The sequence below is a fragment of the Lontra canadensis genome, unplaced genomic scaffold, assembly GCF_010015895.1.
Source record: "Lontra canadensis isolate GAN:19392208 unplaced genomic scaffold, GSC_riverotter_1.0 scaffold38, whole genome shotgun sequence".
NCBI classification, from domain to species: domain Eukaryota; kingdom Metazoa; phylum Chordata; class Mammalia; order Carnivora; family Mustelidae; genus Lontra; species Lontra canadensis.
Window position 1 is genome coordinate 6,893,314 of NW_022631032.1, and position 27,720 is coordinate 6,921,033.

Genomic DNA, 27,720 nt, shown 5'->3' on the forward strand with positions numbered 1-27,720 from the left:
GTGACTGATGGCCCCAAGCAACTTCATGGTGCTGGGATTTGAGTTCTCAGAAACTTGTGGCCAGACCACTCTCATCACCTTAAAGGAACCTTTTACAAGACTGCTCTCTGACAAGCCTCTGTCTGTCAGCATGCCCAAAGATGGAAGAGTCTGACCAGGCTGCTTTGCAGGACTCTCAGAAGCACCACCACATTTGGGGAGGTACGCTCTCCAAGATGCACCTAGGCAGTGTACGCAGCTGGCCTTCCTTATCTCTCTAGAAATGAATACACAGAAATATAGAACTACAAGCCATTTAGCTTCTGCAGAGAAAATCACTTTGGTAATGGAAATTAAAGATATGGTATCTCTCTAAAGAGTTAATACTAAGGTTTAAATAATTTGCCCCATTTTTCATTCATTTCCTCCAAAAAGCTGAAAGGCTGCATTTAACCTAGATCACAGCCACAAAAATATAGACAAGTCGTTTCTTTAAAGAAATTTATTTGTCCCACTATTTCAGGAATGGGGAAATTACAAATCTGTGCAAACCATACTTTCATGAAATGGATCCTCATACCGTATTTTTTAATACAGGCTAATTGCTGCAACATTATTCCTGCAATTTCAAAATCCAGCCAACACAGATACCTCTGCTACTCTGTTTTGGCCTTCAGAGTTGCTTCTTCTCTCAGGCGAGCTTTTTTTTCTAAGTTCAGGCTTGTTAAAGACTCGTTTCTTTTGACAGCCTAAAATGAAACAAATTTGAAAAAGGGTTTGGGGAGGATGTCATTACCCCACACTGATGTCAGCAGATTAACTAAGCCAGTGCAGTCCCAAAATGCTCTACCGTGGGCACACTGAGCACTGAAGCCCCCTCTGTGTGCCTTCTGCTTCCTCTAGAACTTCACAGTCCAATAGCCCATCCAGTCAAGCACAAGAGAAATGCCATACCCTCTACCTTTTTTCTGGCCTATTTCTTTAAATCCAGTCTCTTCCCTTATAATTTCTTCCCTTATCTTTTCCCTTTTCTGCTCTTTAGTATTGAATACCTTTTTGTTTCTATTTCTATCCTTTTTTTCCTTTCCCTGTTCTTTATTGCTACCATTTCTCCTTCCCCAACTCATTTGTATACTTTCATACCCTTCTAACTCCTTATTCCTCTTTTACCAAAAATATTCAGCTTTGGGATCCCAGACTTTACCAAATACTGTGATTAATGAGTCTCCACAGTATCTATATCTCACTACTCCATTCTTTGACAGCAAACTGCAGTGGGGAGGAGCCAACCGTCCTCTTCCCTTGTTTCCCTCCATGTGACCTGTTACATGCTTGTAAAACTTACATAAGCAGACCAGTTTCCAAAGTTTCATACCGAATAAATGAAACTAGCACCCTATATATAAGGTGGGATTTTCTTATCTGTGTAATTTCACATATAAAGAATTAGGTATGGGAAGGGAGAGGATAAAGGGAATGGTAAATTGATGGTGAGGACAAAACATACAATGGCTAATTCCTCTCTTTTCAATAGCACTAAGTCTAAAAGTTCTCCACTCTAGTAGCATTTCCCAACTTGTAAGGAATGGATAGTTCCACGTCAAACAAATGAGATGGTTTTCTGGCATGTAAAGGAGAGAAACTCTCTTAAAGTTCATGGTATATACCGTTAGATGAGGCTAGAAGAATTCCCAAGGGGTAACTCGTTTCTAGAGTATTTAGACTCAGCTTAGGATAATCAGGTATACAAAAGCAATGCAGACTTCTTGGAATTCTAGAAGTCCCTGTGTCCTGTCCACATGCTTCTATAAGTTTCAGTCTGAGAACTAAGCATGAGAAGTCAAAGAGGAAGCCAGAAGAAAATCTGAAGTGGGGGAGAATAGAGATGTCAAAAGAGCTTCACCCAGTCCTGCACACTTGTCTTTCATGCTCCCAAAAGGTCAATCTAACTGGTCAGTATTTTCCACTCCTGAAGTCTGAAGAGAGCCAGAAGTTCATTTCCTTTTACTCTGCACTCACTGGAAATAAGGGAAGTCAGTTACTGCTAGGTTGGTAGAACCTTTTTAATATCTGATAATAGACACAAGACATCTCTTTGCACATGGAAGCTGTGATATATAAAATTAGACATGGTATTAAAATAAGGGTTTGACCATTGCTGCTGCATATAAAAAAACCCTATATTTTAAGCACAAGATAATATTATGAGAGTTTGGGAACTTGCAAACTTGGCTCTAAATTTTTATCCTGCCACTTACCCAGCTATGTGACTTTGGGAAATTGACTTAGTATCTCTAAGCTTCAGTTTCCTCTTTTATAAAGTATGGATAATAAGAGAACCTACTGCTTAGGTTCTTAGGATACTGTGGTGAGTTTAACAGTGCCTGCTGTATAATGAGCCCTTGGTAAGTGGGAGCAATTTTACTATCACCTCAGTTAGGTCTAGTTTCAAACTGCGGCTTTGCCGTTTAGATGTGTGGCCTTGGGCAAATTAGCAGCGCTTTCTTAGCTATGTTTCCTCATCTATAAATGAGGTCCTAATAATAGTACCTATTTTGTCATGCTGCTGTGAGGTTCAAATGAAAGAAAAGCCAAGTGCTTAGAAGACAGTGAGTATTAAATTAATGATAGGTTAAAACAAAGATTTCTAGACTTGAATGCCTATGTACTTGTTTAGGAGCTATTGTCCTTACACATATGGCCCCGTGTGGCCAAGCTTCAAGTCCAGAACAGTGACTAGAATGCTCACCAGGGCTAAGGCAGCTGGAGCGTGGATAAAGACGCTCACTTACTGGGAGTGCTGTACAGACATGCCGGTGTCATCATTAGATACACCACGGACATTTTTCTGGTTTCACATTACTTACGACATCTATGATAACTAAACACTTTCTTTTTACTTTGTGTGAAACTAATTTAGTCCTTTATCTTGCCAAAATTAGGATTTGCTATTTATCCCCAGGCATGACAACCCAGGTTTGCCTCTACTGTGCCTCATTTCTTATCACTGTTTGTTTCTTATCATTTCTCATGTAGAAAGTAGCCCCCTCTTCTCAAGAGAATAAATAAAAGGGTCAACCCCTGATTTCCTGTAGATCCTTTGTAGAATACAGCAGCAGAGAGGAAGTCCATGCTCACCTTCTTGCCCTCAATAACCATCCAGATGCATCCTGCCACTGTCAGGGCAATCATTGCATAGCTGACCTTCACTCGGATCTTGTTCTTTGCAGCATCAAGCATCTCAAACCTAATAACACAATGAGATTACGAAGGAAAGTTAACTTTTCTCTTTCTGAAGTTGCCAGTAGGAAATAAAACTCTGTGTAACACAAATCAGAAATGGAGTGGTACCACAAATAGAAAAAAAAGATGCGGGCCTGGAAATCTTGCAGGATTTGGGGGAATGTGAGGGGGAAGATGAGGCATTTTCACAACTCACTTAAACTTATTAATAAAATCCAGTAAGATAGCACAAACTTTAAAGTAAGAAAAAGAGAAGAAAGCATGAAGACAGGAAGTGGATCGAGGAACAAAGGGGGAAAAAAGGCAAGGGGTATTACTCTATGCTTGCTATTGGCTTGGAAGCCAATTTTGGCTTCCAAGTTTCACACTAGCAGCCAATGCTAAAGTGAAAACAGGAGCTGTTTCTCCCGGTGGGGTTCTTAAGAAGATGCTACATGATACAGTGATTGTTTAATAATAAGAGATACTGCAATGAACTTCATGAGTTTTGTACATTTCAACACAAATCACAGTTCAGAAAACAAATGTGGGAGAAAGTCAAACAATATGATCTTTATACCTAAGTTTTCGCTCTCTGCCTTGAAGCAGGAATAGTTTTAATAATCTAAATCTAATACTTAGATTTAGAACCAGGTATAGATTCCAGAGACTATCTGAAACAGCAGAAAGATTCTTTAAGCAATACTTCCTCAGTGTTTACCTTTTAACTACATTTTGCTGAAATTGCATGACAGTGAACTTGAGACTGTGCTCTTTGGAAAGTTCCTCTTTGAAACTGCCCACTGAATAGACACCCGTGTGCCTTAACAGAAAGTTGAGGGTTGGATTATTGTTCTTGTGTGGAAGTGAAGAGGTCCACCAAGGGAGAGTCTAAAGGGAAGGCCACTGCACCCTTGTGAGTCTGTCTGTAGCCAGTGAGTCTTGCAGATCCTCAGGGCAGATCCTCCAAATGGACCCTTGAGAGAGCACGAGCCTACTCAGTAGGGGTGTGGATAGGAAGTGATTGTCTCGAGATGATGGGATTAAAGTGCTAACTTCCTTCTTTCTTTTTACCCCCAGATTTTTAACACACAATACTTTTCAAATCAGGAGGGAAAAAGTACTTTAAAATTGCTTGGAAGGAGGTACAGGGTCCAGGCATTGCAGGTGGTAGGAGAAGCCTGAAAGGATAGATGTTGTGATGTAAGAGGGGACCCAGGGAGGCAGCCATGTGAACGGAGTTCTCCAGGCACTGAAGCTGGGCCTGTAGCAGGGTGAGAGGAACTAGGGACAATTGCTAAGGACAATGGATTGCTCTGTTAAGAGCATCTGAGAGTCCACCAACCACAAACTACCCATGTTGACAGTATTTTATGTGAACTGGCATTTCCAACTAAAGTGCTGCGAAATTCCTGAAAAGTAATATATTTTACTTTTCATTAGAAGTATTTTACATTCGGTGGCTCATTCGGTTAAGCAGCCAACTCTTGATTTTGGCTCAGGTCATGAGCTCTCAGGGTTGTGGGATCAAGCCCTGAGTCGGACTCCTCACAGAACTTGGAGGCTGGTTGGGATTCTTTTTCTCCCTCTGCCCCTCCCCAACCTGCTCTTACGCCAGCGTGCTCTCTCTCTAAAAAATTTAAACAAATAAGTATTAGGGGCATCTGGGTGGCTCAGTGGGTTAAGCCTCTGCCTTTGGCTCAGGTCATGATCTCAGGGTGCTGGGATGGAACACTGTGTTGGGCTCTCTGCTCAGTGGGGCGCCTGCTCCCTGTCCCCCCTCCCTGCCTGCCTGCCTCTCTGCCTACTTGTGATCTCTGTCTGTCAAATAAATCTTTTTTTTAAAGTATTATACATTAAAAATATTTTACATTATAAAAGTAAAATACATTTAAATAAGGTCATGAGATTGCCCTCCATTCCATAGGAAGCAATCAGAATGGGCAAGTTAAGCAGTGCCTGTTCAGAACTACCGGCATAAGGATGAACACTTGCCCAGGCTCACAGCAGAACATTCTAGAGTGACTCAGTAGGTAGTATGTTAGGCTTGAGGGGGATCCTGGAACCACCCGTAAGGCAGACTGAGGAAGGTATTCCATGGCAAAAATCTATATAGCACCTATTAGGGCCATGGGTATGCAGCAGCTTGTTTTCTCCTGGAATACTAAGGAAGAAATTAAGACACAGGCAAGTACTTAATATCAGGGGTGCCTGGGTGGCTCAGTCGGCTGAGCATCTGCCTTTAGCTCAGATCATGATCTCAGGGTCCTGGGATGGAGCCCCAAGTCCTGCTCCCTGCTCAGCAGCGAGTCTGCTTCTCCCTCTTCCTCTGCCTCTTCCCCTGCTCCTGCTCTCTCTCTCTCTCTGTACCTCCGTCTCAAATGAATAAATAATATTTAAAAAAAAAACCCACCTTAATATCATTGTTATTTCTAGCTTGCTCTTATTTTCCAGGAGAGTACACTGTCATTTTGACCGGCAGAAGTAGAATGGCTGTTAAAGCCATTGTAAACAAAAAAAGCAATTAACACTTCTCTTCTTGGGAAAAGATAACCCTGAAAAAACTCAGATCATTTAAAATCATGCCTTGAAACCAGAAGCCAGAAGTTCAAGGAATAGGTTCTTACCAGAAGGAACTGTCTAGGAGCTTTGTCCCAAGTCCCTATCTCCGAAGAGGATGGTGCCCCACAGGGGAGATGGCACCTGCTTCTCAGAATCTCTCTTGGCCAAGATGCAAATCAGTCAGGGTCTTTAACATCAGGCTGGAGCAATGGTTCTTAATCATGTTTTTTTTTCTGTCCTCCCACCGGACATTTGACAAAGTTTGGAGACCTTTTTCACTGAGTGTTACCGGCATCCGGGAAATGAAAAGGCCAAGCGAGGTGCTGCTAAACATCCTACCATGTACACAACAGCACCCACCAACAAAGACTATCAGGCCCAAAATGCTGATAGCACTGGGGTTGAGAAACCCTGGGTTTGAGGAATCTATACTCGTCCACAGACTCTGAAAAAGTCCCAGGATCCTGGGAGGGCTGGGTTTAAGGAAGTTGGTCAAAGGGATAGCAAAGCATGCTTTCTGGGATCTCAGTAAGAGAATATATTACTCTTAAATACTTTTATGCTATTATGAATAAAAAAATAACCTTTTATTCAAGTATTGTTGAATACCTGAGTGGCTTTTATAGAATATAACTATTAATTATTGTCAATGGCACCTAACTGATACACCCAGATTAAAAATAAGCTAAGAACAATGAACATCACTGCTTAGTCACATTCCTGTAGCTCAGGAAAGAAATCAGTCAATTGGCTTCAGAGTACCCAACAGCTCTCCAGTAGGCACAACACAGCATATCAATGAGATACAAGATCTTCCAGCACTGTTTTTATTGCAGGTACTTGCCAAAGAGGAAACATTTTGAGATGTGACAACTGTTCTAAAATTTGGTGAAAGTTCTTAGTCAAATTCAAAGGAAATGTTTTGCCTTTGAAATCAGCAAGGAAGAAAAGCTGCTTATAACCCCTATGTTCGGCACTCACGAGATAGTCTCTGGGATATCATCCTCCTTTTTGAAGCGGCCTGACCATATCAGGATCTTCCTCTCCCAGTTTGTAGGTTTGTGTAATGGCACTCTGTGGCTGTAAGTGTCTATGAGAAAAAACAAGACAAGGTATCTTATTGAGGTTATGACTCTCAAATTTAGCAATTAAAAAATGCTATTTGTGCTTTTTTAGCTATTCATGAAACAGAAACATTGAGAAACCTCGAGCTAATTTGAGCTTTATTCAAATGGGATTTCTTAGGATGCCTCATTTCTCAAATGAGGTTCCAAAATTCTGTGGGGACTGAGGTAAAATAAAAATATTTCCTAGCCATTGAAAGTTGAAAAAACACCAGAAACAAACGTAAAGGTAAAGATGAACTAAGAAGGGAAAAATGAGAAGCTTATTTGACTTCAGTAGAAAAAGAGAAAGGTTATAAGGTAAAATAAGATCACAAGAGACCTTGAATGCAGGCTACGCTTTTTAAACCTGATTTGGGAACCACTGTACACTTTGAAGCAAAGAAGAAGTTAATGTTTTAGAAGATTAATCTGCATAATAGACGGAAGAGAGAAAAGAAGGATAGAATAGAGTGGGCAACAAGTTCAAATGGGAAGCTGTAAAGAGAATGAGGTGATATGTTCTGAACTGGAGTTGTAACGGTAGGAACAGAGACAAAAAAGTCTATCTGAAGATGACTGAAAGGGTTTGGAGGCTGATTAAATCAAGACCAGGAAGGGATCAAAGAAGAACCTCAAACGTGAATGAGTTAAGACAACAGCAGTACTGTTAACCAAGATAAGGAGACTGTGAAAAGAACCAGTTAGAGAAAGGAAAAAGCATGTATGCCTTTTTATATAATACTGAGTCTAAATTTATGCCATCTGAATAGGTCTCATCAATGAAGTCAGAGTCGAGATAATCAACGGTGCAAAGGGAGAGCCAGTGAAGGTGATAAAGACCCAAGAGAGGAGAAAGGGGCAGCAGAGGAAAATGCAGTGGCAAAAGAGGGAGATGAATAAGAAAGGCACACAACCACAGACTGTAAGAGAAAGTCTTTCAAAAAAAGGAGATGTCACTGAAGGAACAGAAAAAGTTAGGGAGTCACAGAATGTTAGCATTAGAAGGAACCCTGAAGATAATTTTATCCAACTTCCATGTACTGCCTAAATCTCCTGCAGACAGACCATCTCCCTGACTTTGCTGACTACATGACACACTCATGCCCACCTCCACACCTTTACTTGTGCGGTTCTTTTCGCTTAATCAGAAGGCAACAGCAAAGGAGCTGGAAAGTCCCTAGGAGAAAAATCCATAAAGAACTGAAGGTGAGAAAAGAGGTTTAAAAGTATAGAAATAGTATTGCTCTAGTTTTATCTTTTAACCCTTCCAGCACTTAGCACAGCTCTATAGTTACTGTTTTTTGTTTTCATTTTAAGTACATTAAAGACAATTTGGAAAGTAAAGATGTTAAAAAAAAGACGATAAAAACTATCCCTAATTCTCCTGCCATAGCAGAATCACTGTATTTTTATTTTGGTAGTGTTTCCTAAGTCTTAGCCCCATAAGTATGGGGGTTTATATGTCTCTTTATATAAATTTACATATTTATATGGGTATCATGCTACGCTTACACACAATATAGAAGTCTGTATCCTGATTTGTTCATTGACATTATGACAAACATTTCCCATGCCAGTACATGGTATTTATAAGCACCATTTCCTACAGCTGCACAATCTCATCAAGTAGATCTAACATACGGATTAATCATTCCCAGATTATCTGACATTTAGATCAGTTATCATTTTCCTATTATATATAAAATATGGGAACAGCTTTATATTCAGAGCTTTTTTCCATATATAGGGATTATTCCTGAAGAAAGATCCCCAGAAATGAAATACCAGGTTGAAGGGTATAAACATTTCTAAGCTCTTGATAAATATTCTTTGAGGACAGTTCTTTTCTGTTTACCAAGACCTGCCTGACGCTAGTATAGTCCCATGAAGAAGTAATAAGCAAATAGCTCATGGGACCCTACAGTATATATATAATACTCCTTGTTTCCACAGTGGACAGTGACAAGTGTTTAAGAATAAGACTAATGATGGCTGAAATTAATGCCCAAGCCAGAGGCTAGCCCTAGTTTTATTGTACCTAAAATACCGTTTCCCAATTTGGTTCATCTTTGGGGTTCCTTAAAAGACCATTTCGAGATCTCTATTTACTTTGGTGCATCTATTCTCCAACAAAAAGCTCCAATCTAACCCTGGAAATAAGAGGTAAAAATGACAGATGAGAAAAATGAAGAAAGCACTGCTTCATGTGAGCCAATGTAAGTACAATCTGGGAGGCATGGACTACAAGATAGGGAAGGACGTAGGAACCCCTGGAACAACCTGTCTTTTAGGGTCTTTTGATTCCAAGTTGTTTCACTCTTTGGGAACTGCTTCATCGATATCTGGAAAAATGAATAAAAACTTACAGGCTGGAGCTTTTGGACTTTCTTGTGGCTTGGCACAATATCCATTTATTCTCTTCAAATCAGAGTTTCTGGTAAGTCTTAGAGATGAGGAAGCACCTCTTTCATATAACCTAAAATAACTTCCTAGAAAAGACAGAGAAATGTTTCAGAGAAAGAAAATCTAATGTCTCAAAATGAAAAATGCCTACAGAATATATATTTCACTTATAAAAATTAACTCATTTAAAAAGTGAATATACTACTCTCTATGTAAGACAAACATTTAAGATATGGTACTTGGTGCTGTTTTAAACTATACATGTTTATATTATACGTTAGCAATTTATACTATAAACATTTTATCAGCTGTAAGTTTTATAAAAGTACTTCTCACATGTATCTTGTCATGACAATGGTTCTGGTGGAAATATTACATATTATAGCCCTGGGCAGTTAAACCAGATGCCAAAATGCCAGTACTACTCTGGTAAACTCTGGGTAGCCTGTAATGGCCAGCAAGCGGCTCTAGAAAGCCTTCTTCCACCCAAGCTGTAATTCTCCAACTGGAAATCAACTTTAGGTGTAGTCATGAATTGTGTAAAATTTTAAAACTATGTATTTAAAACTGTATAAAACTCTGTGTGTGTGTGTATAAATTTTGAAAATCTAAGTACACATAGGGATCAGTATTATAAATCTCCATGTACTTACCGCCCAGTGTCAACAATTAAGCCAATAAATACGGTTTCATCTGAACACCCCTAACTCCCAACTAGATTATTTTATTTTTAAAGATTTAACTTATTTATTTTTGAGAGAGATAGAGAGAGTCGGGAGAGAGGGAGGGAGAGGAAGAGAGAGAATCCTCAGACTCTGTGCTGAGCGCACAGCCCAACCCAGGACTCAATCTCACGACCCTGAGATCATGACCTGAGCCAAAGTCAAGAGCTGGACACTCAACTGACTGAACCACCCAGGCAACCTTTGATGAATTATTTTAGAGCAAATCCCAAATATCCCATTAGTTCCTCTATAAATACTTCAGTATGCATCTCAAAACAGCAACTTTTCAAAACCATTATCCAGAATACCATTAGCTTAATTAAAAATATTACATCCTTGATATTAGCATGTGATGATCAAATAATAAATTTCCCCAATGGGCTTATAATTTTTTTTAATAGTTGGCTTACTCTAAATAGGTGCACACTGAATATGGTTGATGTGTCCCGTGTAGGTCTCCCCCTCCTTTCCTGTCATTTGTTGAAGAAGCTAGGTAATTAGTTCTACAGAATTTCTCTCATTTGGGATTTTGCTGATGGTGTCCCCTTGATGTTGTTCAACATATTCTTCTAAATTCTTTTCCTTATAAACAGATTTTTGAGGCTTCATCAGATTTTGAATTTTTAGCAAGAATATACCATAGGCAGTACTGTGTATTCCTACTGTATCCTACTGTACTGATCCAACTGTATCAGTCTGACTCCTCATACCTTATAAAGACCACCACCACTGTTGACCTTTCATTTGATGTTTTTAGCAGACATTGATGATGTTACCTAGATCTATTATTTCAAAATGGACTGTAAAATGGTCATATTCTACATTAACTATTTGATTATTCTAAGGTAAAAGTCCACAAGAAATGTGGAATAAATGCTTGGTTCTTCCAATTTGCCAGTTTTCAAATTAATGGATTGCTTTCCTTGTAGCCTCCACAGGTGATAATTTGTTTAAAAATAAGATAAAGGTGGGGGGCCTGGGTGGCTCAATTGGTCGAGGTTCCAACTCTCGGTTTTGGCTTAGGTCACGATCTCATGGGCTGTGGGATTGAGCCCCATGTCCAACTCAATGCTCAGCAGAGGATGGGTCTGCTTAAAGATTCTCTCCCTCTGCCTCTCCCCCCCAACTACTATGCATGAGCTTGTACATGCGTGTTCTCTCTCGGATTAAGTGGAGAAATCTTTAAAGAAAACAAATAAAAACAACATAAGGAACTCTTGCATTTTTAACACATGTTCCCCAGCACATTTGAGTCATTTTTATTTTTGATGCTCAGATAATCCCATTTTTAGTCACTAGGGACCCTTCTATGTTGGCTCCTCAGTACTTTCAACATGTGCTCAGTGATCATTGATACCTTCCTTACTTTCTGACATGACATTCCAGATTCATTTTGAATGCTTCTTGCCCCTGATTTGGAATCAGACATTCCTTTAGTGTGCTCTGGTTCCTTTAAAGAGGAAGTATTTTTAGAGGTGCCTTAGAAGGCTCATTATTAGTGAGTTTGTCATTGTTTCCATGCCTTCTCAGTGAGCAAAACTAGGAAATTAATTCATTCTTCAAACAAAGGTATGCTTAAGAACTTAGTTTTGGGGGCTATGGGGCACAGTCAGTTAAGCAACCAACTCTCAGTTTTGGCCCGAGGTCATGAGATTGAGCCCAGTGTTGGGCTCTGCACTCAGCTTGGAGTCTGCTTGAGATTCTCTCTTCCCCTCTCTCTGCCCCTCTTGCTCATGCTCTCTAAAATAAAAATAAATGTTTAAAAAAAAATTTAGTTTCTGTTAGCCATTTTCACCTTCAGCCTTAGCATAAAATTTTTAAATCAGTCATAATTAATCAGATTTCAAAGCACAGACAGCCAAAAATGGTTTGGATGAGGATGAAAGAAAAGGGGGGGTGTGATTCTAAGTATGGGAGTCATGGTATGGAGAGACCAAGGCTGGTATAGGATTCAGAATCAGAATTGCCCTACAATCCTAGAACATGGAAAAAGTGGAGCACTATGAAGTACAATGGAACAGAAAAGAAAGTTGGAAAGGCACCAGTGATAAATCTGATTACCGTCTTGGCACTGCCTGATGCTCCGTGTAACCAAAAAAGGAATGCCCAAGACTTGCCTTCAATGCAACAAGAATGTGCTCTCACAGCTATGTGGATAAAAGCTCACAGGAAAGTTCAAGTAGTTTTTGAAATCCATTTGTTAATAGACAAATAGTCTGTACCTTTGCAGTTCCAAACTCCAACTTGGATTATCTTTGTAGCTTCAGAGTTGGAGTAATAAAGGGAGGCAAAAGAGGGAATAGGAATAAAATATGGTTAGAGGTAGACTTCCCAAAGCTGGTGAGAAACATGATTTCTTCACTTTTTTTCAATTTAAAAGATATTTCTATAGACTTTATATGGACATATGTTTATATCTGTATAAAGATTAAAATAACTTATGGATATGTAACTCTGTATCATAAAATTCATTTTTTAAAAGATTTTATTTATTTATTTGGCAGACAGAGATCACAAATAGGCAGAGAGGCAGGCGGGGGGTGGGGGGAGCAGGCTCCCTGCTGAGCAGAGAGCCCGATGTGGGGCTTGATCCCAGGATCCTGAGATCATGACCTGAGCTGAAGGCAGAGGCTTAGCCCACTGAGCCACCCAGGCACCCCTAAAATTTATTAAAAAAAAAAAAAAAAAGATTTATTTATTTAATTGGGGGGGAGGGAGGGACAGAGGGAGAGGCAAAGAGAGAATCTAAAGCAGACTCCCTGTGACCTTAAGATCATGACCTCAGCTGAAACCAAGGGTTGGATGCTTAATCGACTGAGCCACCCAGGCATCCCAAATTCGTCCTTTTAAAGTATACAATTCAGTGATTTTTCTTAATTACAAAATTGTGTACTGATCACCACCATCTAATTCCAAAAGATTCTCATCATCCCAGAAAGATGTTCCAAATTTGACAAGGTCCAACTTAACCATTTTTTTCTTTTGTTGCTTGAGCTTTTGGTGTCTTACACAAGGTCACAAAAGCTTACTTCTATGTTACCTTCTTAGAATGTTATTGTTTTATTATTAAAATTTAGATCTGATCGATTTTGAGCTAATATTGGTATATTATGTGTGGAAAGGATCCACCTCCATTCTTTTGCAGGTTTTCAAAATTCAGTTTTCCTATCATCATTGGTTGAAGAAAAAACCAAACAATTCTTCTCCCTGTTGAATTATTTTGGTACAATACAGAAAAATCAACTGACCACAAATGTGAGGGTTTATTTCTGGACTCTCAATTCTGTTTCATTAATCTATATTCCCTTCTATTCTATGATGTATTAGCTTAGTGGTTACCTAGTCATTGGACAGAGATGTCCTCTGATGCTTTCCACCAAGAAGTTTGCCAGCCTTTGCTAAAGGGCTTCATGTGCCTGTTGCAGCATGCTCTGGGGTGGGTCGGGGAGAAGCTGTTTCCACTGAATTAGCTGAGTCAGGTGAAAAACAGGCAAGCCTGGTGAGTGGGAATTTCCAGGGAAGTGCCAGACAAGCTAATTATAACAATTCTTGTGGGGTGGGGACTTTAGGGAGCTCCAAATCCATTCTGCCCTCTTCAGTGCCTGCTAGAACTGCAGGTTTTCATTGAGAGGCTATTCATTTTCAAGCTACTGGGAAGCTGACAGGTGACAGAAAACTGTTAAAGCTATTATAAACTTTGCTATTCTTACCATGATTAAGTCATTTTTCTTGGGTAAATGCTACTCAGATTGTCAAGCCTCTGGTTATTTCCTAGTTCTGAAAAAATTTGATTTTAAGGATTTTTGGCAGTGTTTTCATTGATTTTACTTTTTTAAGACTTGTTTACTTGAGAGTAAGAGAGAGAGTGTGAGAGAGAGCGCATGTGTGTGAGCAGGGGAGGAGCAGAGGGAGAGGGAGAAACAGATTCCACGCTCGGCACCGGGCCTATACAGGGCTCTATCCCACGACCCTGAGATCATGACCTGAGCTGAAATCAAAAGTCAGACACTTCACCGACTGAGCCACTTAGGTACCCCTCATTGTTTTTATATAGGAGTGGATTTTCAGAGGTCCTCTTACATACTGGAAATTGGAACCTGTTTATATATAAAGATTGTGGTTATTTGTCATCTGATTTCTTTCATAAGGGGCTACATTTATTTCATTTTCTAAGTCTGTAATCCCAAAAAGCCTTACCCCAGTCTGGGTAACCACGCCACCACTGCCACCTAGTGACAGTAAGTGTGCACCAGGAAGAAAGTAGATGAATCACAGTGTAATCATCTCTGATTCCTTCCTCATTTTAAATGTGGATAATGTAGTATTTACTGCTCCAACACTGATTTAAGGGATAACCGGAAAAACGACCATGAGAGCATTTGGCAAGATGCTTAAAACACGGCAGGTCCTCTAAATTTTCAGTGTGTTTTTGAAGCATGACTTAAACCAGTAATTTTCAAAACATTTCCATAGCACTTTTCAATTTTTACCTTTAGAGTGATCAGAATTTCTCACCAAGGTAATTTTATGCAATTACCAGGGCATGAAGATATTCTATAAAACTTTACAACAGTTCTTCCTAGCTCTTGGGATTAAAACAAAATGCTGTAATGTTGTGAGTTTCAAACGTCAGTGTGTGCCAGAACCACCTGAATGGCTTGTTCAGAATCAACAGTTCTGGGGTGGAGGCTGGGAATCTGGATTTCTAACAAGTTCCTAGGTGAAGCCGCTACTAATGATTTGACACTACCCTTTCAGAACCACTATTTTTTTTTAATATTTTATTTATTTGACAAACAAATCACAAGCAGGCAGAGAGGCAGGCAGAGAGAGAGAGAGAGGAGGAAGCAGGCTCCCCGCTGAGCAGAGAGCCCGACGCGGGGCTCGATCCCAGGACCCCGAGATCATGACCTGAGCCAAAGGCAGAGGCTTTAACCCACTGAGCCACCCAGGCGCCCCCGTTTTTTTTTTTAATTGTGGTAAAATATACATAACAAAAATTTTACCATTTTTACCATTTTTAAGTGTACAGTTCTGTGGCATTAAGTATATTCATAATGTTGTACACCATCACCAACATCCATCTCCAGGACTTTTTCATCCTCCCCAAAGAACCCCTTATTTACTGTGACCTACAAGTCCCCATCTTGCACCAGCCTGCCCCATTCCCTTCTTGCAGGCACTGAGACAGAAAGGAACAAGGTTAACTGGCAGTGAGCTGCAAGGTCCACAGGAAGCAAGAAGAATCAGGAATTATTTCCTTAGGTATTGCCCTTCCCCATCCCCCTTAATTAGAACAGAGACAGCTTAGGAGGAGAGAAGACAAGATGCCTCTCAGGTCAGTTTGGGTAATACTGACAAGGCAAAAATGCTATCGTGTACCCCTAATTACTACCAGTCACATAAATGCATGTTTGGAGATATTCATTCAACAAATAATAACTGAGTACCTACTATGTATCAGACATTGTTCTAAACAATATACAAAAAGATAAAAATCTATGCTAGTAAAACTTATGTTTTCTACTGGAGAGAAAATATACATACATATGCACACATACATGCATATATACATATATGCATATATGCACATACAGACACACACACACACACATACAGTTAGACAATAAATGACTGAGAGAGAAAATGAACACTGGGAACGTGACATGCAGAAGTGTTTGTGTGCTTGGAATGGGGTGTGTGTATGAGATTTTAGGTAGACTAGCAGGGTGAGCTCTCCTTGAGAATGCCACTGTCAAAGGAAGTGAGGGAACTAGCTATGCAGATATCTGGTGGCAGGATATTCCAAACAGAAACAACTGTTAAGTGCAAAGGCCCTACAGTATATTTTAGGAACCACAAAGAGGAGGCCAGTGTGGCTGGAACAGAGTAAGGGGAGTAAGATTTGAAGTCACTGAAGTATCTGGAGTGGAGGTGAAATTAAAGACTTGAAGGCATGAGAGGTTTACCTTGATCAGAAAATATCTCCCAACTTTTTTCTTACTACAACTTCATACTGGATGCCAATAATTTTTACCTCTCTAAAGAATAAAGGTTAATTAAAACATGCAAATATGGTCATATTATATATATTAGAAATAACCAATGTAAAAAATAATTTTAAAAAATTGAAATCACTAAAGAAAATTGTGAAGTACTTAATGTGATTTCAGTTATTTTCCAATTACAAAAAAATAAAAGCATATAAAAGTTTTAGTATCATTAAGACTTCCTTTTCTGTCTCAAAGAGATAACATATACTGCCCTTCAGACATCCAAGACAGAAATTTTCCATCCTTGGTGGATCACAATTAAGAACAAACATATAAACCAAAAGAGAAACAGCCCTTTAACCCTATGGCTGCACTTGCAGCCTGCCCCAGGCTGACCAGTTCTGGATCGCCCAGGGCCCTAACAGGAAGTCAAGATGAACCCTCACTCCTGCCTCTAAGGATGTGACTGAGGAATGTCTGGTTAACCTAGTGTAGAGATTCTCAAACTTTATTGTGCCTCAGAATCACCCAGAATAGATTACCAGAATCCAGTTCCAGATTTTTTGATTCAGTGAGTATGGGTGGAACCTGAGAATTCCTATTTCTAACAGTTTCCCAGGTGATGCTGCTACTATTGTTCTGGGGGCTCACAATTTGAAAACCAGTATCTTACAGGTTTTCCCAGTAGCTGGAGACTGAAATGGGTCAGCTGGGATGAGTCTGGTTCAAGTACTGGCTTTTGCCTTGTTGCCCCCCTCCCTTTCCATAAAAAGCCTTTCCAACCTCATGATGGACAGTGCAGAGAGGTGGAGATGCTTTTTTTCTCAGAATCTTTCAACACTCCTGGAGAGAATCATCAGTGATGTGACCTTAGAATTGATAAATCAAGGTTCAATGAATGCTATGGGAGAAAGAGGCTTTTAGATGATCTAATTTAGTGTGTTATAACCTGTGTGAAGACCAGTTGCCAAGTGTGTTTTAAGTACGTTGCTAACTATGAAGGCCCTAATGATTTGCTTAAAAATAAAATCATGACATTTGTCAAAACTCATAAAACTGTATATCACAGACAGCTTTAATATATGCAAATTTTTAAGTATCAAGCAGGATGTTGGGAGAATCCCAGAATGGAATGCAGATTGTGACAAATATATCAAACTGTACTAGAAATGTAAACATGACCTAACCCCACAAACTTCAAGGTGGGAAAAAAGAAGCTGACCTAAGTTAACTTTGGAAATATCCTTTTGACCAGAAACTTTAAGACTAAAGACAAAAAGAAGTATACATAAACACTGCACTCTAGGCGGCAATTTGTTTCTTACAGGAGTATGGGTTAACAATCCTGAAACTACTTTACAAGTATTCCACTACTGAACAAATAAGTAAATAAGCGGTAGATAATGACAGCCCAGAGAAAGAAGTTCTAAAAGCAAGGGGAGAAGGCTAGAATGAATGAGGTGCTGGATCAGTCAGAGAATTCAGAATAAACAGTTTTACATTGCTGTTTATTAACATATATAAATAAACATATTTATTTATAGATTACATGTTATTTGTATGTATGTATGTATATGGAGAGTTGATAGATGTAATACAGATACAGACATAATCCTAAGTATGTGTGTACACACGGGTTAGTATACATACATGTATTTCCTAGCTCTACCCAGTGGGAGGGCTTGGAATCAGTGACACTTCAGTGGGAACAAGCACACTCAGTGCCCAGATCTTGATTTCTAAATACCATTATCTAATAAAGGGAACTAGGGCTCCTTGGAGAAAAATAGCTGGTTCTAGGCTGAAGCAGAGAGAATATGAGATGAATCTAGAATACCCTGTAATGCCAGAAAGGAAATATTCAAAAAACACAAGAATGTTTTTGGATAGGGGCGTGCAAAGGGACAGAAGAGCTGATCTGATACAGCCTAACCTGGAATAATTTTAGCAACAAAATAATGTAGTAATAGATTACAACTTAAGGTATAAAATATACGAATCCATATTAATATAAATAATAACTGAATAAATAAATGAGGGAGAAGGGACAAATCCTGCCTTTTGGGAAAAAATCCCAAATACAAGTAGATTCTCTTTCCTCCTGGATTCCTTTCCCCTTGTGGGAAAGTACGAGTTGGACTTTGGGACTTGTTTCCAAAGAACAGAGTATGGGAAGAGAAAAACAGTAACTTTACAAGGAAGGAACAAACTGACCAAGGTTAAAATCACCAGTCATGAATCATTTGGATACTGTGTACCGTCGGAAAGACACTTGACCTCTGTGCTAGTTATTCTGTCGTCAAACCCATAACCCTAGTCTCATCATGAGAAAGCATCAAACCCAAACTGAGAGACATTCTACAAAATATCTGACTTGTATTCTTCAAAAGTATCACGATCATGACAATCAAATGTGAAGCTGTCACAGATCAGAGGAGGCTAAAGAGACATAACAACTGAATGTGATGTGGCATCCTGAAACAGAAAATGGGATATCAGTACAATAACCAGTGAGACCCGAATAAAGTCTGTCCTTTAGCTGACAGTAATATACCAATGTTAGTTTTTTAGTTCTGACAAATACACTATAGTTTTACAAGATGTTAACATTAGGGGCAACTGGGTGAGAAGTATACAAAACTCTTGTACTATCTTTGCAACTTTTCTGTAAGTTAAAATTATTCCAAAATAAAAATATTTTTAAAAACATGAGTACTGGGATGCCTGGGTGGCTCAGTGGGTTAAAGCCTCTGCCTTCAGCTCAGGTCATGATCCCAGGATCCTGGGATCCAGCCCCGCATTGGGCTCTCTGCTCAGCAGGGAGCCTGCTTCCTCCTCTCTCTCTCTGCCTGCCTCTCTGCCAACTTGTGATCTCTATCTGTCAAATAAAATAAATAAAATCTTAAAAAAAAAAAACATGAGTACTTGGCTATTTAGTATATCTTGTTTTTACTTTTTACATGTTTTATAAATATTTTATTATTTAGTTGATATTTATTCTTTTTTAAAATTAGCAAGAATTTGATGTTATCTCTATAAAAATGTCATTCTCACTCACTTGCACTCCAATATGCTTTTGGAAGGAGACAGAAAAAGAAAAAATAGGGTATAGTTGGGAATGTGCCCAATCCAAGGTAGACGAAAATGAAGGTCATCTGACTAATGTACACTGGTAGAAAGGAGATGAGAAAATTATACATGTTGGTATGTATCTTGTCACACCTCGCTGTTCTCAAATGTGGCTGACATTGCCTGGGAGCTTGTTAGAAATGCAGATTCTTGGCCCCCACCCCAGACATACAATATCTGAGTCTGTATTTTTTACTTTTGTTTTGAGAATCAGAACAATTGTAAGTCTCAGGAGGACAAAGCTAAAGGTATGCTTATCCTGACAATTGCAAAGCTCATACACCCTTCAGTGAGACATCCAAATGACTCATATGAACGTTAAATTTTGAGAAGCAAATAGATACCCATATTCATTCAACAGTTAATGAGTACTCACTATGTGCCAGAAACATGGAGACTAATACCACATATTCTAAAGTCTAGAACAGTACTATTTATTCAGCCTCAGCTGGGAGCTTCATAGAAATTCAAGTTCTCGGACCCCACACCAAACCTTCAGAATCTCCTGGAGTATGGCCTAGGAAAATGTTTTAATAAGCCCTCTAAGTTGATGCTTATGCATACTAAAGTTTAAGAAGCAGTGTTCTAGAAAAGTGAATTTCAAATCATGCATAAAAGAATCACCAAAGTTCTAGAAAAGTGAATTTCAAATTGTGCATAGAAGAATCACCAAAGTAGCTTTAAAAACTTTTTTAAATTTAAAATTAAAAAAAAATTTTTTTTAAATATTCTTTTAAAAATTAAAAAAAAATTTTTTTTTAAATGCACAAAGCCATCCAATTAAATCCCAGTGTCTGGGAGTAGGAGTCTGGCATAAATATTTTTTAAAATTCTCCAAGTGATTCTAATGTGCTGCCATGTTTGAGAATCACTGCTCTTCAACACAATCGGTGGAAGTCCCTGTTGGAGCACAGGTCACATGGATGACCACGGCACCTCCAGAATTCAATACTGGTCTCTGGCAAGAGTTCAAAATCCCCCTTTTCAACAACTCATTTACTGAAAAGAAGTTCTGTTTTATTTCTAACTTCTGCAGATCAGTAACATATAACTCACTACATTCCAAGTTTGGAATCTCCATAGAGTTGTATACCCAACTTTCAGATTTTACAAGAGCATGTAGACTTCTACACTACTCAGTACTTAACGACATGCACTGTCAATTGTTCTACAGTTGCCTTACCTCCTCATCCCCTTTGGAAAAGGCTCTATTTCACATCCCTCCTCCAGACTCCACAGCAGCTGACTACCCCTCATGGGTAAAAGACCACTATCTGACTATCTCACAGTGAATGATCAGAGCCCACCAGGCTGATCCTACTATGCTGCTATGAGACTGTTTGCCCAACCACCTTCTCTTTTCCTAGTGTACCAGAAGGCCAGGAGCTACATGACCCTGCTGGGAGAAACAGCTTGTTTCTGGAGAGCAATGATCCCTTTTCATGTCCTATGGAAAGATTTTTTTTAATCTAAATACTTAGGTGAATGGTTCTCATGTTAGCCCACAAATGCCTATTTAATCCTCCTAGAATTCAAATACGATATTGCTAGTCTTAAAATGTTTGCTATGATAGGGAAGGGCAAATCTGAGGAAGGAAAACTGAAGGGTTGTTTTGAGAATCAAATCATTTTTAAGTGTCAGGAGGACAAAGCTAAATGTATGCTTATCCTGACAACTGCAAAGCACATACACATACGCCCTTTAATCAATACTATATTTTATATCATTACAATGAAACTGTATGTCAAATGTTTGTAGCCACTCAGTAGACCTAGAAGGAAGAATGACTAAGTGAGGGTAATTACCTCGCTTAGAGAAATTACAGATCTTACCCCTACTCAGAACTCATTTAAATTAGAGAACCACTGATTTAGTTTCCACATTATAAACAAAACTGGGCTACTCTAAAGGCTGGCCACAGCAAAACAAACAAATGAACCTGAGATATTAACTTACTCTGAGCCTTTTCAATGATCAGGTTTGGTATTTCCTATCTGCAATTATTCTGAAAAGGATGGAATATTTTGGCTTCACACTCTCATTTGCCCAGCTCTTGTATGCAACGAAGATTTCCAAATCTGTCTGCCAGGCTCCCATCACTCACAAACCTGCCTTCTTCTATGAGGTCCTTGCTGATGTTCTAGGGCTTCGAATTTAAATTAACTCTAGCCTAACTCACTCTGAATCTGGGTACTGTGCCTATCCATGTTTCCCCCACAGTAAGATTCCTTTTGTCTTCCAAACTCCCAAAAGGATTTGGGAAACAGGCAGAGCAGTTTTAGGCAGGAAAAAAACACTAACAATGGTGATTTCATAAAGTATATCTAAGTGCAGGATGCAGGATGAGCCAGGGGAGAGGGACAAGTCGGGGTAAAGGGAGCAGGAGTAGCAAGACATAATTATGGAAATCTCCTTTTTGGTGGTGTCACAACACTGTAGTTCAAGTGGGTTGTATAAAGGAAATAAGACAGCTATAGGTCCTAACAGAGAGGACCTAACAAATGACAAAAATACTACGGAGGAAAAATGGCAAGAGAGATTGACATTACGAACTTTTGTGGGCTGAACAGAACCCTAATCACCATTTGTAACATTTCTTCTATGGGAAAAAAATTTAGAGTTCAAAAAATAGATTTAAAAATAAACCTCTGGAACCTGGCCAGTTTTTAAGTGGGGAGGAAACTATCTGGTGGCCAAACTTTAGTGAGATGGGGCCATTTCTTGGTGGTTTTCTTCACTCCCATTAACATTCCAGCCCATTCCCAAGAGTGGTTATTTGAAACTCTCTTGGCCTTAGCCGTTGACCTCATCTGCTTTTTGACAGAAACTGATTCCCTTCTCCATCTATTTCTCATCCTTCCCTTCAGGTTTATAAGAACACTAGGCTTTCCTTCACTCTAAACTAGTGAACTGTTCCATCTGTGATCCCTCTTACTAAGGGATGTTGTACCAAACTTATCTTGCCACCTCTAGATCCTTCCCTCGGCCCCTTTCCTGCCAAATGTCTCCCTGACCTTAAAAAAATAAACTTTAAATTACAAAAGTAACACTTGCTCATTACAGAAAATTTAGAAGCTTAAAAAAAGGTATGAAGAAAAATAAAAACACCTATAATCACATCATCCAGGGATAACAACTTGATATATCTTTCCCAGACTTTTTCCTATGCCTACATATAACATACACATTTTTCATAAATAAGTACTACTACATCTTGCTTATGTCAAAATACTTCTCCAAGATATTAATTAAAAATTGCTTTTGACAGCTATATAACATCCAACATATGGATATAAGCTGAATTCAATCATTCCCTTGACTTTATGTTTCCCAATTTCATTACTACAAATGAACAGTTTGTAGTAGTGATGTATATATATCACTATATAAACAGTTTGTAGTAGTGATGTATATATATCACTATATAAATCTTTGATGATGTTTCTGATTATTTTCTTATATAGAATCCTGGTAGTGAAGGGTTAGCAAATATGAACCTTTTTAAGAACAGAACTGCTTTCCAGAAAGGCAGAACCGGATTTACATTTTTACCTGTAGTTGATGAGAATTCTTATCTCATTATACCACGGTGGCACTGAGGGCACGCTATCTTTGACAAAAACAAAACAAAAAAACCAACAACAACAAAAAACACTTGTTCTCAACAGTTTCTATAAATAAAATACTAATCTCCTTCCTTTCAAAGTTCAAATGACTGAGTAAGTGGCATGTATTTAACTTATTACCTTGGCCTCACTACCCACACATTTTACTATGTTTCTTCCCCCACTCATTTTACTAAAATTGCTCTAACATTAGTGATCTCTTTCTAGTCCCATGATTATGTTTTTTAGAATCTCATCATTAGGTCATTTGATTCTACTCTTCCCATCTTTAAAGCCATTTGACTCTAATGACCTCAGCCTTCTGCAAGGCCTCTGTCTCTCCTAAAATTTTACTGCCACATTCTCTCCCTTCAACTCTGAAGGGAGTTACATTATAACAGGCCTCCAAGACTCAGTCTTTGCCTCTATCCCACATTCATCTGCCTCGGGGAAGACTCCCTCCTTTGTCCCCTGGTCTTTGACTAAGAGGTCCCATATTCACCTATAACTCAGTGCCACCTACCACTCAGTAACTCATGACCCTCTCTGCCACAGCAGTATCCCTTCTTACCTTCCTTACTTCAGACAACAGGGCAATACTCCTTTAGCTCTCCACACTCAAAAACTTCAGTCTCCCTTAAATCACCCTATGTCTCACAAAGCCGCACTGATTTCTTCAAAAACACTTTGTAGATATATTCCCTTTCTGGCACTTCCATCATCAACTCACACATGGATTTCTGTAATATCTTCACAGGATGTAGCTATTCATGTTGTACGTAGCAACCATGTTAATTTTCCAAAAATGTTTCTTTAATGACTTCTACTGGAAGACTTCCTTTTGCCCAAATTCAAGTGGTTCAAAACCCTCAAAGGCCACACCTTATCTATTACCTCCTGACTGAAATCCAAGGTAACCCTTCCTCCTTACTATCTTTTCTCCTTCCACATCCTCTCCAGACTCATTACTGCCCCTACCTTTGCTCCTGTCTCTCTCCCATGCCTTCTGTTTCAACGAAGCCTTTGGTAATTTTAACCTATACTTCAATTCCTTTCTTAAAGCCAGTGCTATGTTGGGTCTTGGGAGGAGGAGCTCAGTGGGAAAAGCCCTGATTTGTAGTGTTTGTCAATAACCCTCACCACAGTAGATTTTAAGCTACCAATACAACATGACTAATTGGGAAAAGATGTGCACAAAGCCAACAGGAATTGGCTCCAAGGCACCAGAGCAGCACTTAAAATCTGTTCTGCAATCCAGAACTTAATATACTGTCATGCATAAGCTCTCCAGATGTATTATACAGGTATATTTGTTCACTGCAACAAACTCCAGCTCTAGTAAGAGTGGGAGTCCACTCATTTTAGAGCTTTCATAGTGTATAGGGCACATAGTGCATGTTCAATAAAAACCTGATGACAAGACCTGGTGGGAGTGAAAGCCAAAGAGCAGTAAAAATGGGCATGTACTCATTTAGGGTTGGTTAGCAAGAACCAATAGAAAGGTCAATGAAGGAGTAGAATGCAGGTGAAATAAAATCATAATGGGAGTCAAGAGATATTGGTTATGTCCCAGCTTTGTACCTGTATGACTCTTCTGAAGCCAAGTTAATTTCCCTCTGAAGCCTTAAGTTTCCTCACCTATAAAAGTAGGGGGCTAGACTACAAGACTTAAATGTTACCTGATTCTAATGCTGTGGAATGTCAGTTAAATTGACAAGGACGCTGTCTATGGTCCACTGTATTGGTATAATAATGATAATAACTAAATCATTTAAAAATCTGTTGGAGGGCACCTGAGTGGCTCAGTGGGTTAAAGCCTCTGCCTTCGGCTCAGGTCATGATCCCAGGCTCTTGGGATCGAGCCCCGCATCGGGCTCTCTGCTCAGTGGGGAGCCTGTTTCCTCCTCTCTCTCTTTGCCTGCCTCTCTGCCTACTTGTGATATCTCTCTTGGTCAAATAAATAAATAAAATCTTAAAAAAAAAATCTGTTGGTAATCCAGCAAAGTTTAGGACAACAAAATTTTTCTGAAGGTGTGAAGAAACATTCTTGTAAAGCCATTCAATTATTTTGACTTAATAATTATTCTGTAGAAAGTAATAACTTATTAAAAATAATAATTTTAAGTTAATTTTTAAAAAAATTATCAATTATTTAAAATAATTAAAAATAACTATCCCAAAGAGGGGCGCCTGTGTGGCTCAGTCGGTTAAGCGTCTGCCTTTGGCTCTGGTCATGATCCCAGAGTCCTAGGATGAGCCCCGCAGGGGCCTTCCAGCTCAGTGGAGAGTCTGCTTTTCCCTATACCCACCTCTCCTGCTTAAGCACATGCACTCTCTCTCTCATAAATAAATCTTTAAAAAAATAATAATTATTCCATAGAATATAACTGCCTGTCTGTGAGCTGGACACTAAGTGCTAAGCATTTAGTGAAAACAGTTTAGTCTCTACCCTCATGCAACCCACAGGAGTATGGGTCAGTAGCCATTTAGGTCCAAATCATGTATCAGTGCCTTTTAACTTAAAAGCACAGACTGCTCTAAGGAATAGATGCAAGCTATGGATCCTCTCTTCCCAAAACATAAAAAATGAATACAATTTTCAGAGGTTCACAGGACCACTCATCTGTGAAAGTGTCCAAGAACCACAAGTTAACAACTCTGACCTGTATCTCCAGCTACAGCCGCAAAATGAGAAACAAATCCAAGCTCATAAAAACCTGTATTGTTTGCTAAAAAAATACAGCACAGATTACTAACAGAAACAATTTTTAAAAAGGTCCATTGTTTAAGGGATTAAGCTTTGGCTATTTGAAATTTCACTCACCTAGAGTATCTTATTCCATATAATATTCTGGATAAGTGAAGCATGCCTAGATTAGGTTTCTATTTGATCTGCCTTTCCTTTGGTTAAGGTTGCCTGATAAATCAGTCTTCTTACATGAAAATCCATTTGCACATAAATATGTGCTTGCATTTCACAAGTACATCTGCATTTCATGACTCTTCCATTTCATATCAGAGAGAATCAATTAACCATGACAAACACATACACAATACACACATATCCTGAATAAGTATCTTGAATGAAATAAAGAACACAAGTTCCTGAATTAGAAGGCACTTACTCATCTCCTGGCTCTAACATTTTATGGCTAAATGATCATGAACAAGTCATTTAACCATCTGACCTACATTTATTCACTTGTACATTGGAAAACGGATGATAAGACTTACCTAAGAAGGGTACTATAAGAAAACAACCAAGTAAAATAATGTATGTCAAAGTATTTAGCTATAAAACGGACACAAGTAGGTGAAAGGGCAGATTGCTTAGAGTTGCTCACAAAACATCAGACATTCAAAGAAGTTCCTTTGGAAAGAGTTCTTCATAAAACATTCTTAGTGGATCTATCTGGAATAAAATAAATTGTTCTTAAATTGCTCAAGGATTTTGTTTTGACTGAGTGCCCAAAAGTGAGGTTCTTAAATATCAAAAGTCTGCAGAGAGGCTTTGGAATCTTTATAATGCATAAATATATTTTCAAGGCAGGAAGATAAACTACTTAAAACCATAGGGTCTTAGTTCCTTTATAGTCAAAGTCCCTTCCACTCAATGTATTTTAGCTTTTTTACAAAGCATTGATTCTTTGATTTACCTTGTAATAGCTAACAGGTCAAAAGGATGTACACAAAAGATTTTAGGGTAAATTAGTTCAACAGAAGCTAAACAAATCAATGAAATCAATCTCTTTTAGCAGAGGAAATGTTTAAAGGAAGTAAATAATATTCTCCAGTTTGAGACATGTTTTCCAGTCCACTCTCCACTGGAACACAAAATAAGGATATAAAAGGTAACTTTACACAACTTTACATAATTCATTTACATTTGCAGTGTACATTTACATTATTTCAATAGGCAAGTATGGGGTGATTCTTCCTTTAAAATTTGAAATAAACAACTTTTTAATAATTTGTTACCCAGAAATAGAAGATGAGTCATTACTCCTTACCAAAGTTCATAAAGGTGACCAAAAGTGATTCGCCCAGGTGCCTAGAAAAGAGCCAAGCGGCAAACATTCTGATTTCTCAGCCCCTACTAAGCAAAGGCTCTGCTGGTTCCCCAAGAAGACAAATTAAGCTCGGACTCCAAATACTCATTATACCAATGTCTACTAGAAAAATAAACTGCAGATTCTACATAACACTTAACTGTCGAATTGTTTAAAAGAAATGTATCCCCCATTTTAGGAAAACAATTAGTACTATTCGGTAATACTTTAAATCCCTTTCCTAATCAGATACTGAGTAGGACATTCTAGACTCTAAGTTTTCTCTGAGAGCAGGTATAAGAAGCTCTTGAGATGGTGGGGGTAGGGGAGACTCAAGACTCAAGTAGAGCTACGGACAGGAGAAATCAGGGTGGAAAGCTGAATCAATCAGGAAACGGGGGAGTTCTAGGGATGGCAGGTGCATTAAGCACTGAGCTCAGAGGACAGTGGGGATGGGGGGTCGATAAGGATCGGGGAGCAAGGGCTCGTTAAGTTGGTGGGAGGTGGGTGGATGGAGGGCCCGGCGCGACGGTCACTCTGGGCCACCCCCTACTACCTGCTTAGCAGTTGCTCGCTCAGCCTTTGCTTTCTCCCGTCACTCCGAACAACTTCGGAGTGTGCGGTAAAACCGACCAACTACCAGACCTGGGGAAGCTGCAGGATTCCTCAATCTCCAGCAGCCAAACTGGCTTCCCAACCTCCCCAAGCCCGGCTCGCGTCTCACCCGCTGCCTGGCGCAGGCCGCGCAGGCTCCCCATGGCCGCCTACTCCGCTGACCCGACAGCGCCTCCCGGGCGGTGACAGGGCGGGCGCATTCAATGTCACCAAACGCCCGCAACGGGCAAGAGGCGGCGGGAGCAGGCGGGCAGGACTTGGGCTACTTGAGGGCGGACCGAGCGGGTCGGGCGTGACGCGGAGGGGCGTGTGGGCGGGGCGTGTGGGCGGG

At 39.4% G+C, this 27,720-nt stretch overlaps 1 protein-coding gene across 2 annotated transcripts; it reads right to left on the reverse strand.

The window, feature by feature from the left end:
* Nucleotides 1-466: 466 nt before the first annotated feature.
* Nucleotides 467-27,675, reverse strand: FAM162A (family with sequence similarity 162 member A). Of its 2 annotated transcripts, XM_032869531.1 has the most exons (6): nucleotides 27,499-27,675; nucleotides 26,736-26,776; nucleotides 9,236-9,358; nucleotides 6,745-6,853; nucleotides 3,118-3,226; nucleotides 467-728 (listed from the first exon to the last, which is right to left on the reverse strand). In XM_032869531.1, exons 2-6 carry the CDS (start codon nucleotides 26,743-26,745, stop codon nucleotides 636-638), a joined length of 444 nt encoding a protein of 147 aa, XP_032725422.1. In that variant the 5' UTR covers nucleotides 26,746-26,776; nucleotides 27,499-27,675; the 3' UTR covers nucleotides 467-635. The 2 variants fall into 2 exon arrangements, with proteins under 2 accessions (XP_032725422.1, XP_032725421.1); XM_032869530.1 differs by lacking the exon at nucleotides 26,736-26,776 and having other exon boundaries at nucleotides 27,499-27,640.
* Between the last annotated feature and the right edge of the window lie 45 nt (nucleotides 27,676-27,720).

Coding starts and splice junctions, on each gene's coding strand:
- FAM162A (XM_032869530.1), bottom strand. CDS start 27,532: ATGGGGAGCCTGCGCGGCCTGCGCCAGGCAGCGG. Junction 3,227..6,744: donor GATATCCCAGAGACTATCTC/GTGAGTGCCGAA, acceptor TTGTGTTATTAG/GTTTGAGATGCTTGATGCTG. Junction 729..3,117: donor TGGTTATTGAGGGCAAGAAG/GTGAGCATGGAC, acceptor GTTTCATTTTAG/GCTGTCAAAAGAAACGAGTC.